We start from the raw sequence: 15,728 nt of genomic DNA, 5'->3' as shown, positions 1-15,728 counted from the left end.
TGATTAGTTGGCTTGATTTGTTTTGGGATGTTACATTTTAGATAAGAACATGTCAAAATTTCTTTAATAAAGGTGTTGCCATATTTAATAAAAAATGTTGCTAAAACCTGATCAGTGTTAGAAAATGGATGTTACCATAGAGTGAGTAAGATGTTGCTATTGAATTAATGGCAACATCAACCTTTTGTTGCTGAAAAATGAACTGTGTTGCCATAGATCTTATGGCAACACCCACTTTGGTGTTGCTATTATAAACAAAATGTAGCCATATGGACCTAACACTACATTTTTTGGGTGTTGCCGTAGCTTGTTAAAATATGTTGGCTTACGCTCTAAGGCTACAAGCCGATATCCAACACCCACTATTTTGACAAAAATGTTGCCTTAAACCTTATAGCAACATTTTAAAGCATTTTTAACATTTTTTTTGGATGTTGCCGTAGACCATATATGGCGTAGTGATCATTTGCTGCTAGAGAAGGGAATCCTGCCACAAAACATCGTTTGTGCATGTGGCATATCATGGAGAAATTTCCAATGAAGGTATTGGTTTTGTTTTTTTTATTTGGAGGTTGATCTTTATATTTTATGATTTATTAATGTTTATATGTTTCGAATATTGGTTGCAGCTTGGGAACTTTTTGTGCAAGGAAACTGATTTTATGGAGAAAACGAAGAAATATATATATGGTCTTCTATAAAGAACCTTGTGAGTTTGAGAAAGGCTGGAATTCAGTGTTAAAGGAATTCAAATTAGAGGGTAATAGTGGCTTTGGGAGATGTATGTTATCAGAGCTTCATGGATTCTTGCTTTTTTCCGTGACAAGCCGATGTTTGGTTTAATGAGGACGAGATCCATGTCTGAAAGTTAGAATAATTTCTTCAGTCAATTTCATAGACAGAGCGAACTTTGTGTGAATTTTATTTGCGATTTGAAAGTGCAATGGATCGCAAAAGAAATGAAACTGACCGGCTTAATCAAGAGGGGTCATCTACAAAACCAGCTTCAATTACAAAGTTGTTCATGGAGGGTGAAGCTGCAGATTTGTATACTCGACCAATTTTCTACAAAGTGCAGAAAGAGATGGTGACATCAGGTTATAATATGAGAATTCAAAGTATTGGTCCTTTGGTTGATGGGATTAAGGTTTATGAAATGAAAGATGTTTTTGTAAAAGATCAAGTTTTTGAGGTAATTATATGCCTATCAGGTATTAGTAAATATGAATTGCTTTTGCTTATTACTTGTACTCTTTTAGTATAATATATTCCATTTTTTCATGTTAAAGTCTGTTCGTTTCATGCAGAGTGTTCTTGCAAGAAGTTTATAATGTGTGGGCTTCTATGTAAACATGCATTTTGTGCTCTTAGAGACTTTGAGGTTGTGAAATACCCAAAAAACCTTGTTCTTAACAGATGGAGTAAGAATACAGAGAATATGTCTTCATCAAACTTACCAGGTGTATCAGATGACTTTATCAAAATACAATCTGTGTCTTTGAAGCAAAAAAATATATGGTTTAGTTTTCAGAAATTGATGATAAAGCTGGTGTTGATATTGCAAAGTTGGCTTATGTTGAAGTCATAATTAAACAGCTTAGTCATGATCTTGGTGATGACACTTACATAACAAGGAAAGCGCATCTGGAATTATTAATTGGTCCACAACCAAGTGATGGTATTACTGTTCATGCTCCAGAGTAGTGTAAAAATAAAGGTTACGGACTAAAACGATTGGTTAGTGCGAGGGAGAAGGCATTAAACAAAGGGAACAAACGACCAAGAAAGAGAAAGCTTTGTAGTTCAACGTTTCATGATAAAAGAACATGTCCAACAAGTAAAAAGGTAGCTGCAGGACAGGATTAAGTTAAAAGTGATGGAAGTGATGAAGATTAAGTTAAAATACCTGATTAATATTCTCAATTTTTTGAATGAAGACTCTGTAATATCATTAAGAAATTATGGTGTGGTTTTCTAAGACTCTGTAAAGATAATATTTGATGATAATGTCAAGATTTAGTCATTGTTTTTAGTTCATCAAATATTTTTTATTTTAGTGATTTGTGTACATTTTTTAGTGTTTTGTGTGTATATATTTAGTTTGCTACATTCAGATATAATTTTTAGTGCTTTGAATATACTGTTTGGTGATTTCTTTGATTTTCTAAGTAGGAAAAAAGAGTATTTCAAGGGAAACTGTGTAAGTTAGAAATAAAGTTAAGTGTGTTTATAATAATGTATATATTAAATAGTTTTTTTATTTAAACATTGAAGGAAGAAGGAAATTATATGCACTTTATTTTTGGTGCTTGGTATATATATTATAGTGCTTTGTATACTTATTTTCGGCTTTTTATGTAAATTTAGTGGTTTAATAAATGCTTTGGTGCTTTCAATACATTTTTTAGGTGTTATACATGTTTATGTGTATGTTGATATTTAAGCGCTTACTTTTTTCTTTAGTTTGCCAATTGGTTATGATTTTGCAAACTGCTATTTATTGAATGTAAAAAAGGAGTAAAAAGAAATTGAATGATATCTACATGCACAACAAGTAATTAATAAGTTCCTTAAAAAACCACTGAAATTCAAGTATTTAACACAAGTGATGTATGTTTTTACGACAAATAGAAATCTATACATTAAACTTTCTAGCTGCCTGTACTTCATTATGCTTCTTCATGTCCTGTTTCAATGTCTGGAAATAGAACTTTCCCATAAATTTCTGTGTTCTTGGGTTTCTTTGAACTTGATCATGCAAGTACAATGGACATGACTGTCTTGTTTGCAATCTTTTTGTAGAAGCTTTTGCCTGCTTTGTTACAATCTCTCTGTATTCATTCAAGTGAGATGTAAGGATTGCATTTGAGTATTTCCCCCTTAATCTTTCAAGTTGTGCTCTCTGTCCCATCTGAAATAAACAAAAAATAGTAAAAAGGTTAAAATAATTGCTTAAATTATATGATAATATAATGTGAAAACCCTTTAATTTGCATGTACCTTTGACAAGGCTGTCGCGTGCCTATCAAATAATAATAATATCTAACAAACCTTTCAACTATGTAGTAGGGTAAGTCAGAGTCATTCCCACAAAAACAAACGTATCAAACACTAGTTATTCTCGATTCAATCCAACTAACAAGTAACACAATAAAAATTAGAGATATAATTAAACTAATACAAATAAAATCTAGAAAACAATTAACTAAAAAAATATCTAGAATCAAGTCTCTCCACTAGCATGAATTAATGCAATTATGATTTTCTCCCTCAATTAATCAGACAAATCACCCAAGAGGAAAGATGCGCCCTATAAAATACCAATAACCTCTTCCGAGTATTATTGGCTTCTCTAAAAATACAATCAAGCCTATTTCCATGGTATCATGCAGTTTAGAGACATTAAACACAGCATCCTAACTTCCAAACAATTCCTTCTACCTATTTCCATGGAGAAGTTCATGTCCTTATTGGTAAATCACAACCATCTAAATCCAACTTGCGATGGTAGATAGATATCGGTTCAAACAATACACAAAATTTTGTCTGACCTGCAATTGTTAATTAACACAACTCAATAAGCAAGAGCAATTAACATAATCAACTAGAGATCATCGTAAATCATGCATCAACCATAACTAGGGTTCAACTCAATTCCAGAATAAAATATACTCTAGCATAATAGATAAATAAAAGAAAATAAAGATGGATTATACAGTGGATTCTTCAATCCCAGAGTCTTGAAGAAGAAGAGACATGGTATTTTTGACCTAACCTAATTATACAATACAATACAATACTCTCTCTAATGTCTATCCCTATAAATATATATTTGATTTTAATGCTTACAAGGGAATACAAAACAGTTTCCTAAACAAAATTGGTTTTTCCGAGGAAAATTCGTAGCTCTGTTTTGTGTCCTGTTTCTGGGCTGCTTCTGTTGGATTTTGGATATTGGACCACCTCTGAATTAAAGAAAATTCTCTAAGCTTCGCGTGGGCGGTACGATCACCCAATTCTGACTTTTAGAACTCAAGATATGGCCCAAACAGTGATTCAAGTGCAAGCAATCCAATAAATCCGAATTTCCTTCTAATTAATCTTGAAATTAAGCTTTTTATTCCAATTTCTTCCAAGTTTAGGAACTCCTTGCTTCCTACAATAAAACATTAAAATCTATTAAATAAATATCCAATTCAACGCAAGATATAATAATTATGAGGATTATAATCATATAAAATATATGTAAATATATACTCTATCAAACATCCCGACACTTATCTTTTGCACGTCCTCGGGCAAATAAAAGAAATGAAAATCTTTTAACTAACTAACTAACACCACTTTCGTAGATGACACGATTGCATTGACCGTATGCAACAAGCCGACAAACCCCTAGGCAGCCCTAGTAGGATGAGTTTTATCTCGTGAGGGTTTATAGAAGATATACCCACAAAATCCAATTTTTTCTGCCAAGTCTTAAACATGCAACTAATATGAATATCTAAATGAATATGACTAGAATCAAATCATGAAAGCATTAACCTCGTCAACATATAATCTTCAGAATATGCAACAATCAAGGCATTCATCTATCTCACATATTAGTCATGCAACTCTTCCACTGCAAGTACGGAGTGCATCGTGCGTGCTTAATATGCTCTGTAAAGAAACAAAATAGAGACCAACAAACTTCAACAGAGTCTTAACCATGAGCCGTTAATCAGAATAATGCTTAATCACTTCGTTACATTAGAGTCAACTACAGCTTAGGGTCACAAAGGAACTTCTATGCCTCTCTTATATTTTCTTACATATTTTTTTTCAGCATACTCGGTCTAAGGTTGGGACGCTTCTCAGGGTAAGTAAGTTACGACAACCATAAGACTTCGCTAGCTCATTATTTTCTTTTTTTTTTCTTTTTTTTGAAGTCAAGTAATTCTCCAGTAATCATGGGTTGTGAAAAATCCCCAATTTTTTTTATTTCTAGTACAATTGCACTTAATACCAGCACAAGTACATGGATCGTCCCTTTCACAAGACATTACATTGTCACCCATTGATCTCAAAGGAGTACTCGATACTTTATTTTCAAATTTCTATTTTTTTAAGAAAGGCGTATACATCCCATAGCTTCCCCAAACTTAAGATTTACATACTCTAAGCTCAAAAGGGAATCGTCAAAATTCTACGCCCGACTCATAGCTAAGACTCAAGAATTAAGCTAGCCTAAGTCTCGTCTCTAGAGCATTTTATAGTGTAATAAAATTTCCGCACAAGCAATTTCTAAGCATGCAAGACATCACATATGATCAAGACTACTAGTCAAGAAATTATGTAAATGAACTCATCACAAGAAATTAACTCGGTATTATATATTTTCATGAATTATGCAAATGCAAACTGTTGTGGAATAGAAAACGAGGGGTGAGCGATTCGTGCTTTGGACTGGTCTCGGTGCGAGATGCCTACGTATCTTCTGCTTGGAGAAGAATCAAGTCCAAAACGTAGTTCTAGTTATGAGGGGTAGAGCCTTTTATATAGGTACTTCGGAGTCAGAAGTCGTATGGAAGTATGATTCCCCGTACCAGACTTCGTATCGAAGTACGCTTCGAAGCAACAGATAAGACAGAACTCTTATCTTTGGGTGTCAATATTTACTTAGGACTCCGGGACGTTTATCCACGAGAGTCAGCCGTATCGTAGGACTCAGCTTCGTGGTTGGACCTTCGAATGGGCCTCGAGCCTATCTAAATCTACCTCACGATCCATATACATATGGTTTGGGCCGTCATTGGGCCGACGCGGAGTTTATCATGGTTGAACTGGTTACTCGAGCCTTTATTGGATCGGGTCGTAATACTTAATTAATCCAACCCCTATCATTTGCCCCCAACTTTCGAGAAATACTGTAGTGATTTATCGAAAGTTCATAGAGATTTCTGCATCGTACAACGTGTATTTTGTTGAATTTCGTACCAAGATAATGTTCTTGGGTGCTCCCGTATTTTTTCGCGGCTTAATTCTATTTTATCGGAATTTTTGTGATTTAATTCCATTTTTCTAGAATTTTTCGAGCCCTTTAATAATTTTCAAAATATTTTTTGAGTATTAAATCTCAACTTTCTTAATTTTTCCCAAATTTTGAAAAACAAATTCCATATGTTTTTCCAATTTTTGGGAATATTCAGAATTTGATTAAAGAATTAAACAATTCTTTAACTGATCAATCCTTGAGTGAGATGTGTCTCCTGGGCGTGCCTTGCCACGCCAAGGAGACGTGTATCCTACCACGTCTAGGAGACATGTTGCCTGGGCGTGGTTGCACTAAGCTAGTCAAGGCTGGTTTGTGTGATGCTTCCTTGGCGTGCTTAGCCACGCCAAGGAGGCATGTTATCTACCACGCCTAGGAGACATGTCTCTTGGGCGTGGATGAATTAAGCCAGTCATGGCTGGTGTCTTTGATGTTTCCTTGGCGTGCTTAGCCACGCCAAGGAGGCATGTTATCTACCACGCCTAGGAGACATGTCTCCTGGGCGTGGATGGGTAATGCCTGTCCTGGCTCGTTAAGTTGATGATTCCTTGGCGTGCTTTGGCACGCCAAGGAGGCATGTATCATGCCACGCCTAGGAGACATAATACTTCCTAGGCGCGGTTTGGCTGTCTTTAGTCATTTGTAGATTTCATGGTGCTTCCTTGGCGTGCTTCACCACGCCAAGGAGTCATGGTTTAATCCATGCCTAGGTTACGCTTCCTGGGCGTGGGTGGTTGTTATCCTCCTTTGTTCTTCTTTAGTGGAATGTTCCCTTGGCGCGCGTATCGCCGCCATGGAGGCAAGACCACGCCAAGGTTAGCTCATTCTTTTTCGCTGGAATTATCATTTATTTATATTTGATAAATGGTGTTTTTGCTTAACAAGATAATGCTCTCTAGGCGTGGTCAAGGAAACGCATTGTGTACCACGCGCAGAAAACATGATTTAGGAGCCGTGTAGTGTTACATGTTGTGGGCCTTAGTCTATAAACTTGTCAGGCCTATATTGCGTATTATGCTTTTATTTTTTTGTGAGTGTCTCTCATAATTCTCGAGATCCTTCTAGAATAGGTTCGAATTTTCAAATCCGTGGGCTTCCCGCCTATGACATGGCTTTGTGACCGGCCCAAGGCCCATTCTACTGGTTGTAGCCTGTTTATTTTAGGGTTTACCGGTAAGTGAACCGGTTGAGGGTTGTCTATATAATGTATGACTCGAGAGTTCATTTCTCATTTCACAAAAAGTTTCCAAGTTCAAGAGTTAAAAACCCTCTCAAACACTCTCAAACACTCTCTAGTTTCCTCGAGTTTTTCGGCGAGTTTTCAGGTGTATTTTCGGCCATCTTCAAGATTTTCCCAGTTTCCGGCCGACATTCAAGGTTCTTTCCAGTTTCGGGGTGATCTTCAAAGATTTTCCCAGATTCCGGTCAATCTTCATCCCTCTTCATCAGTTTCTGGGTTTTCAACCTTCCTTTCTTTGAAGATCAATGGCGGATTCTTCATCTTCCCAGCAATCCCAGCTTTCCCAGCCAACTACAGCTCGTTCGCGTGCCAATCGAGGTAAAAAATCCCTCGTTCATGCTAGTGTTGTTTGTCTTAGGGATTTGCTAAGTGGATTTGGCCAAGCCTTTCCCAATCTACTTCACTTAGATGCGTATAAATTTCCTTCTAAGTACGATCAGAAGGACGTTGATGCCATTGCTTATCTTTTTGGCATTAATGGGCCTTATAGGGTCGTGGCCCCAGGCCCAAATGATTGAGCCTGTTATCCCAAACCTGGGGCCATAAGAATTTATAAAGAAACCTTTTAGGCGGACTTTAGGTTACCTCCTCCTGAATTCGTTTTTAGATTATTGGCCGAGGCCCGCGTCTGTCCAACCCAACTCCAGCCCAATGGCTGGAAGTTTATATACTGCTTTTTGGTCCAATGTAAGAAACATGGTATCGATCCTAGTGTTTCAGTTTTTAGATACTTATTTAAGTCCGTGAATGCGCCCAACGACGAGGGTTGGGTCAAGATCCAAATATAGGACCTTGGCCCGTAGCATATTTGTGTCGGGTACGGCCCCTGATTCCCTTCCTCACTGGAAGAAGCAATGGTTCTACCTTTATTTGGATGATGGGAATTGGGCCGACTACTTTTATTCGGACTTTAGCAGAGCCGAAGATGGGCCTGTTAGGTCCTTAAAATTGGGGGTGGAGGAAGAGGCCGCTATAACGATTTTAACTGGAGACCACCTCCACCATTGCTCCGTGCTTGTTTCTGAGGCTTCGCTCCAGGAACATGGGCTAAGCGATTTGGGCCCAGAGGGTATTTTCCTTTTCCCCTTTAATTTCTGGGCCTGTTTACACATATATATGTTTTGTTATGTGTTCTAACTTTTCTGGGTTTTTTATTTGCAACCAAGGAGAGATTGGGCGTGATTTTCGCCAAAAGGGAGAAGGCCGCGACGAAGGTCGTGGCGGCTGAAGTTCAACTGGTCAAGCGGCCCAGGAAGGACGGGGCTCAAGATTTCGTGGAGAAAATCCCGGCCTTTCTGACATCGAAGCCCACGGCCGTGGAGGAAGACTCAAGCCCATATGTGGTCCAATGGGGCCTTCTCAACAAGGACACCGTTGTCGGGGATGCAAGGGCCGCGGCTGAGTGGTCCAAAAATGTGATCACTCCCCGAGATAGGGCCCATATTGTGGAGTCCTCCGAGGATCTCCAAATCGAACTGTTGGGGGCCCAAGCCGTGGCCACGGTAAGGCCCAAAACTTTCCTTTATTTTATTATGTAGTTTCATTTTACCAGTTTTATTTCACTTATAATTTTCCTCCCTTATCGTAGAAAATTTTCTAACTTAGAAAATTTTCTTTGTTTCATCTTTTGCAGATGAACACCTATCTCAAGGCGGCCGTCCACAACCTGAAAACGGTGAGGGCGGAGAAGGCGATAGCGGAACGTGATCGCGATCGTTACTTCGACTCCTCAACCGCCAACTTCGAGCAGTTCAGGAAGGTGGAGGCTGAACTTGTGGCTGAGCAGGAGAAGGTGCGCTCATTGGAAGCGGAGTTGGCGAGGGTGCGCCAGGAGGCGATCGCCGATTTTAAGGCGTCGCCGGAATTCGACGATCTTCTTGCGGCGGAGTATGACGCCTCCTTTCCCGAGACCTTCAAGTCCTGTTGGGAAAGGATCATAGATGAGGTGGGGGCCCAAATTGAGGGAGTCACTTTGGAGCGATTCCCGGTTCCTAAACTTCCCGGAGAGGAAACCCCTTCTCCGATGGCGGTCGTGGACCTTGGGGAGTTGCATCCAGTTGATTCCCAGGATGGAGAAATCCCTACCGAGGATCTTATGATCGAGGACCCAAATCAGGCTAAGGAGGATTTCGGGGAGGATGTAGAGGCCTAGGACGAAGCCCAGGACCAAGAAGCCCAGGAAAAGGGGGCCCAGGATCAGGAGAAGGTCCAAGAGGACTTCTTTGAGGATGGGCTCCTCTAGACTAGGCTTTCTTTCAGCCCTGCGTGGCTTATTTTGTAATTTATTAAAATATTTGTATCAAACCTTCGGGGTTTACCTTTTAACTTATTAATTTAAGTCTGTTTTGCACGTTGTGCATTTAACTTAAGAATTATCTTTCGATATGCTCACTTATGAGTCTATAACTTAGACTTTTCAACCATTTGTTTGCATTGACCCTACGGGGTTATTCGACTTTTACTTGTCGTATTTTTAACTTAGAATTTATTTAGTGTCTTTTCTCAGCTTTAAACTTTTACCCATGTTCATCCATACTCAGGATGTTTATTTAAAAAAAACATATGTAACTTAGTAACACTTGAGAAAATCAAGGTGAAGAATCCTCGGGACTTTTATTAATATCATAGTAAAAGAGATAAACTATTTTCGAAATCAACTACATGATAGTGGTCAACATGACCTTATTGTGGTGATAACTACTAACTCCTACTGTCATAGAATAGGTATCAAATATAATATATTTTTAAGTTGGTCGCATGCCAACTCCTAGGGACTTCGATTCCTTCAAGGATCTGAAGCTTATACGAGCCATGGCCTGTAACAACTTTGACTTGATAAAGGCCTTCCCAGTTTGGAGCCATCTTGCCCTTGGGGCCTACTCCAGAAGCTTCAACCTTTCTAAGTACTAGATCTCTTTCTCGAAAGTATCGTTCTTTAACCCGTAGGTTGTAGTAGTAGGAAGCTCGCTTCTGGTTTTCCACAATCTTAGCATGAGCTTCATCACGAATTTCATCAATCATATCGAGTGCAAGTCTCATGCCTTCTTCATTGGTTTCTGGCTCATAATGCTGGACCATCGAGGAAGTGTGGGTGATTTCAAGGGGCACAACTGCCTCAGCTCCATAAGCTAACTGGAAAGGGGTTGCTCTAGTAGAGACTTTACAAGTTGTTCGATACGCCCAAAGTATAGATAGCAATTCATCGGCCCATAACCCCTGGGCTTTCTCAACTCTCTTTTTCAGTCCATCAAGCATTATTCTGTTAGCTACCTCGGCCTGTCCATTAGCTTGAGGATGGGCAATCGAGGTAAATCGTAACTCAATCGAGTAATCTTCACAATAACTCTTAAACTCAGCATTGTTGAACTGGGTCCCATTGTCTGTCACCACGATTCGTGGTATTCTGTATCTGCGGATAATATTTTCCCATACAAACTGAGCAACTTGTTTGGTGGTTATCTTGGCCAGGGGTTTGGCCTCAATCTATTTAGTAAAGTAGTCAATTGCTACTAACAAGAACTTCCTTTGTGCACTAGCAAGTGGGAATGGTCCAAGAATATCCATTCCCCACATGGCAAAAGGGATAGGGGTATTAATGGATGTCAACATCTCAAGGGGTTGTCGCACTATTGGTGCGAACCTTTGGCAGCGATCACACTTCTTTACATAATCTTGGGCATGCTTAAGCATATCCGGCCAATAAAATCCAAGACGGGTGACTTTATGAGCTAGCGCCCTTCCTCCAAGGTGTTGGCCACATACACCTTCATGAACTTCTCTAAGGGCTTCCCGAGCTTCATCCGTCCTTAAACATCTTAAGTAAGGGATAACAAACGACTTCCTGTATAGGATTCCCTCAATGAGTACATACTTGAGGGCCCTTACCTGTAACTTTCGCGCTTCATCGGCATTGGGTGGCAGATGACCATTTTCTAGATACAACTTGATCTCATCCATCCAGGTGGCTCCTGTGTCAATTGGAGCAACTAACTTTGCTTCGATGCTTGGGGTTCTCATAACCTGATAATAAACGCTTCCTGAGCATATCTCATCATCAGAAGATGCAAATTGTGACAAGGCATCAGCCTTAGTGTTCTCTTCCCTTGGCACATACTCTACTATACATTCTTCAAATAGTGCCATTTGGGTCTTTACAATCCTTAGATATCTAAGCATTGTGTCTTCCCGAGCTTCAAATTCACCAGTTACTTGGAAGACTACGAGCTTCGAGTCACCACAAACTTTTAAGTTCCTTACCCTCAGGGTTCTGGCTAGACCAAGCCCTGCTATCAACGCCTCATATTCAGCTTCGTTGTTAGTAGTTCGGAAGTCTAACTTAATAGCATATTCCACAATAAAGCCATCAGGGCTTTGGAGCACAAGTCCTGCACCACTACCTTTTGTTTTTGAAGCCCCGTCAAAAAATAGTAACCAATATTCTTTAGGTTCCTTGGGTTCTTCAACCTTGTCTTCAACCTTGTCCTCCTGTCCCCCGACTTCCCCATTGCTAATGGTACATTCAACGAGGAAGTCAGCTAAAGCTTGAGCCTTAATCGCTGTTCGTGGCTTGTATCGGATATCAAACTCCCCGAGCTCAATTGCCCATTTGATTAATCTTCCACTAGCCTTCGGGCTATGTATAACGTTAGGAAGAGGTTGGTCTGTCAAGACTTCTATTTTATGAGACTGAAAATATGGTCTCAACATTCTTGAGGCCGTAATCATGGCCAAAGCAAACTTTTCGATCACCGAGTAATTGAGCTCCGCTCCATGCAGAACCTTGCTCACATAGTACACCGGTTTCTGAACTTTCAACTCCTCTCGAACTAACACAGCGCTCAGTGCTTGTTGCGAAACAACCAAGTATACATACAAGATCTCACCATCGATAGGCTTCGATATGAGAGGTGGCTCCGCCATGTACTTTTTCAGTTCTTCAAAGGCTACTTGGCTCTCGTCTGTCCATTCGAAGTTCTTAACCTTCTTTAATGCTTTGAAGAAAGGTAAGCACTTGTCCCCCGACTTGGATACAAATCTTCCCAAGGCTGCAATCCTTCCTGTTAACTTGTGTACATCCCTTACATTCTTGGGTGGTTTCATGTCGAGGATAGCTTTTATTTTGTCAGGGTTGGCCTCAATACCGCGCTCGGAGACCATTAGACCCAGGAACTTCTCGGAACCAACCCCAAAGGCACACTTGGTCGGGCTTAACATCATCTTGTGCGTCCTTAGGACTTCAAAAGCCTCTTTCAAGTGTTCAAGGTGATCCGCTTTATTCAAGCTTTTCACCAACATATCATCAACATACACTTCCATAGTCTTACCTATTAGATGTTTAAACATCTTGTTTGCCAGACGTTGGTATGTGGCCCCTGCATTCTTAAGTCCAAACGCCATAACCAAATAACAGAATACACCAAAGTCAGTAATGAATGATACCTTGGGTACGTCGTCCTTGTCCATCCGGATCTGATTATATCCACTGAAGCCGTCCATAAAGCTTAGCATCTCATGACCAGCAGTGGCGTCTATTAGTGTATCTATCCTCGGAAGAGGGAAACAATCCTTTGGGAAAGCGTCGTTTAGGTCGGTGAAGTCCACACACATCCTCCACTTTCCATTAGCTTTCTTGACCATAACAGGATTGGCTAACCATTATGGAAACTGAATCTCCTCGATAAACCCTGCTTCCAACAACTTGTCAACCTCCTGTTTAATGGCTTCCTGCCTTTCGGGGACGAAGTTCCTCTTCTTTTGCTTAATTGGTTTCCTCTCGGGGTTCACATTCAACTTATGGGTCATAAACAAGGGATCGATACCTGGCATGTCGGCCGCTGTCCAAGAAAAAACATCACGATTGTTCCTCAAAAATTTCACTAGTTCTTGCTTCAAGTCTTCCTGGAGTAATGCTCCAACATAGGTGACCTTTTCGGGTTCCTCAATATATAATGGAATTGGAATCAAGTCCTCGGCAGGCTTGTCTCTTCTTTCTTCCTCCTCTCGAACATCAAGGTCCTCTATGGGTAGCACTTGCCCCCCAGTTCCTCCGGATTTCAGGGCTCCGACATAACAACTTCGAGCCATTTTCTGATCCCCCAATTCTTCTCCGATCCCATTCCTGGTTGGGAATTTAATCTTCATGTGGTAGGTGGATGGAATTGCTTTGAAAGTGTGTATCCCAGTCCTTCCAAGGTTAGCGTTATAGGTTGACGAGGCCTTAACAACCAAGAAATTCAGCATACACGTGGCCTGTCTAGGCTCGGTGCCCATAGTTACAGGAAGCTGGATCATGCCTTCGATTTTTGTTTCTCCATTGTTGAAGCCATATATGGGCATATCTGAGGGTGTCAGTTGAGTATCAGAATACCCCATCTTTTCATATGCGTCATAGAACAAGATATCCACCGAGGCTCCATTATCAACGAGGACTCTTTTTACAGACGAGTTTCCAATCACTGGCGTAATTACCAAAGGATCATCATGAGGGAATTTTACCTTCTCAAGGTCAATGTTATCAAATGCCATAGCATAATCAATTTTAGCCCGCTTCGGAGGTTCTCCAACTATGCTCATCACTTCTCTTGCATAAGCTTTCCTTGAATTACTAGAAGTGCCTGCAGCCGTAGGTCCTCCGGAGATCACGTTAATCACAGGCCCTCGAGGCTGGGTTCTTTTATCATCGTTGTCTCTTCCACGACTGTCATTGTCTCGATGATTCTTGTCTCCATCCTTGGTAAATTTAGACAACCTGCCTCTTCGGATCAAGAATCCGATTTCATCCTTCAGCTGCCAGCAATCATCGGTCTTATGTCCTGTGTCCTTGTGGAATCGACAATACAAATCTTTGTTTTGTTTCTCCGGGTCGGTCCTTATAGGCTTCAGCCATCGAACACTCTCATCCTTTTCGATCTCCATCAGGATTTGACTTCTTGGGGCATTAAGCCTGGCATATTCTGTGAACCTCGGTCCTAGCTTCTTTTTAGCAGGCGACTTCTCATCATCATCCTTCTTGGCATATTTGTTCTCAGCGTTATACTCGGCGTCGCTCCCACGTTTCTTGAAGTTGGTGTTTGGTCCTTGGTTATTCTGGGATTTTCTTAGGCTTTCCTCCGCCTTAATATACTTCCCAGCTCTCTCTTGCAAGTCATTCATATTATCAGGCGCCCTCTTGGCTAAAGATCGACGAAAGTTGTCATCAGTGGTACCCTGCTGGAGTGCAATCATGGCTATCTTTTTATCTAGGTCTGGGACCTTCAAGGCTTCTTTGGTAAAACGATTCATATACTCTCGGAGCGATTTGTTCTTACCTTGATGTAGATTCATTAAAGAGGCAGAGCTCTTAGCGTGCGTTTTGCTTCGAACAAACTGCCCTATGAAAGCCCTGCTCAAGTCAGCAAAACAAGAAATAGAATTCAGGGGTAGGCGACTATACCAATGTTGAGCCATCCCGCTCAAGGTCTGAGGAAAAGCGCGTCATTTGATTGCCTCTGTGACGGGTTGGATCAACAGAGCGTTCATGAAGGTCCGAACGTGGTTAGCGGGGTCACCCGTGCCATCATAAGCTTTAATGGTTGGGAGCTTGAATTTTCTGCAGATTCTTGCCCCCATAATTACCTGGGTGAAAGGTGGAACGGGGTTATTGGGATCGCCCGCTGGTAACAAGTGGATCTGATTCATGAAGGTTTGACGAGGGTTTTCGTCCCTTGGTTCCGGAGGCGGTAATCTTGCCTGGTCCCTTTTCAATCATGCAATTTCCTCCTCATAAGCACGGATTCGATCCTCATATGCTTGGTTCGTCGCTCCTCGGGGCTCATTAGCATCCTGCCTATGGCGGCGTCGACGGTGTCGAGTAGGGTCAGCATCTCTTCTCCTTCGAGGGGGGGTATCATGCTCTTGCTCCGATTCAGAGGAATCGTAATCAGTTACGTGCACATAGTCATCTCTCGTGCCTCCACGAGTGGTTGTTGTGATAGTCGAGTAATGCGTGCCGGTGTCGGTAATGGTTGCAATTACTCGAGCCATAGGGGGCAGTGAGCCAAAAGTCAGGGGAGCGGTGGTCTGAGCAAGGGTAGTCCCAAGTGGGAGGGAGGTTGTGATGGGGGTCGATTCAGTCGAGACTCCGGTGGTAGTTCGGCTGCGGGGAACATGGATTTCAGAGCGTGGTCCGGTTGGGTTTGTCATGGTTGTCGTCCTCTTCCCCCAAACGGCGCCAAATGTTGTGGAATAGAAAACGAGGGGTGAGCGATTCGTGCTTTGGACTGGTCTCGGTGCGAGATGCCTACGTATCTTCTTCTTGGAGAAGAATCAAGTCCAAAACGTAGTTCTAGTTATGAGGGGTAGAGCCCTTTATATAGGCACTTCAGAGTCAGAAGTCGTATGGAAGTATGATTCCCCGTACCAGACTTCGTATCGAAGTACGCTTCGAAGCAACAGATAAGACATAACTCTTATCTT

At 41.0% G+C, this 15,728-nt stretch overlaps 2 protein-coding genes across 2 annotated transcripts; both read right to left on the bottom strand.

Annotated features, from left to right (window-relative positions):
* Positions 1 to 10,001: 10,001 nt before the first annotated feature.
* Positions 10,002 to 12,911, bottom strand: LOC135150468 (uncharacterized). Its single transcript, XM_064086778.1, has 2 exons — positions 10,789 to 12,911; positions 10,002 to 10,683 (listed from the first exon to the last, which is right to left on the bottom strand). Exons 1-2 carry the CDS (start codon positions 12,909 to 12,911, stop codon positions 10,002 to 10,004), a joined length of 2,805 nt encoding a protein of 934 aa, XP_063942848.1.
* An 18-nt stretch (positions 12,912 to 12,929) lies between these two features.
* Positions 12,930 to 14,720, bottom strand: LOC108207198 (uncharacterized). Its single transcript, XM_064086777.1, has one exon. It carries the CDS (start codon positions 14,718 to 14,720, stop codon positions 12,930 to 12,932), a length of 1,791 nt encoding a protein of 596 aa, XP_063942847.1.
* Between the last annotated feature and the right edge of the window lie 1,008 nt (positions 14,721 to 15,728).

The sequence above is a fragment of the Daucus carota genome, chromosome 2 (assembly GCF_001625215.2).
Source record: "Daucus carota subsp. sativus chromosome 2, DH1 v3.0, whole genome shotgun sequence".
Taxonomy (NCBI): domain Eukaryota; kingdom Viridiplantae; phylum Streptophyta; class Magnoliopsida; order Apiales; family Apiaceae; genus Daucus; species Daucus carota.
This window is presented reverse-complemented; position numbering and strand designations above follow the sequence as displayed.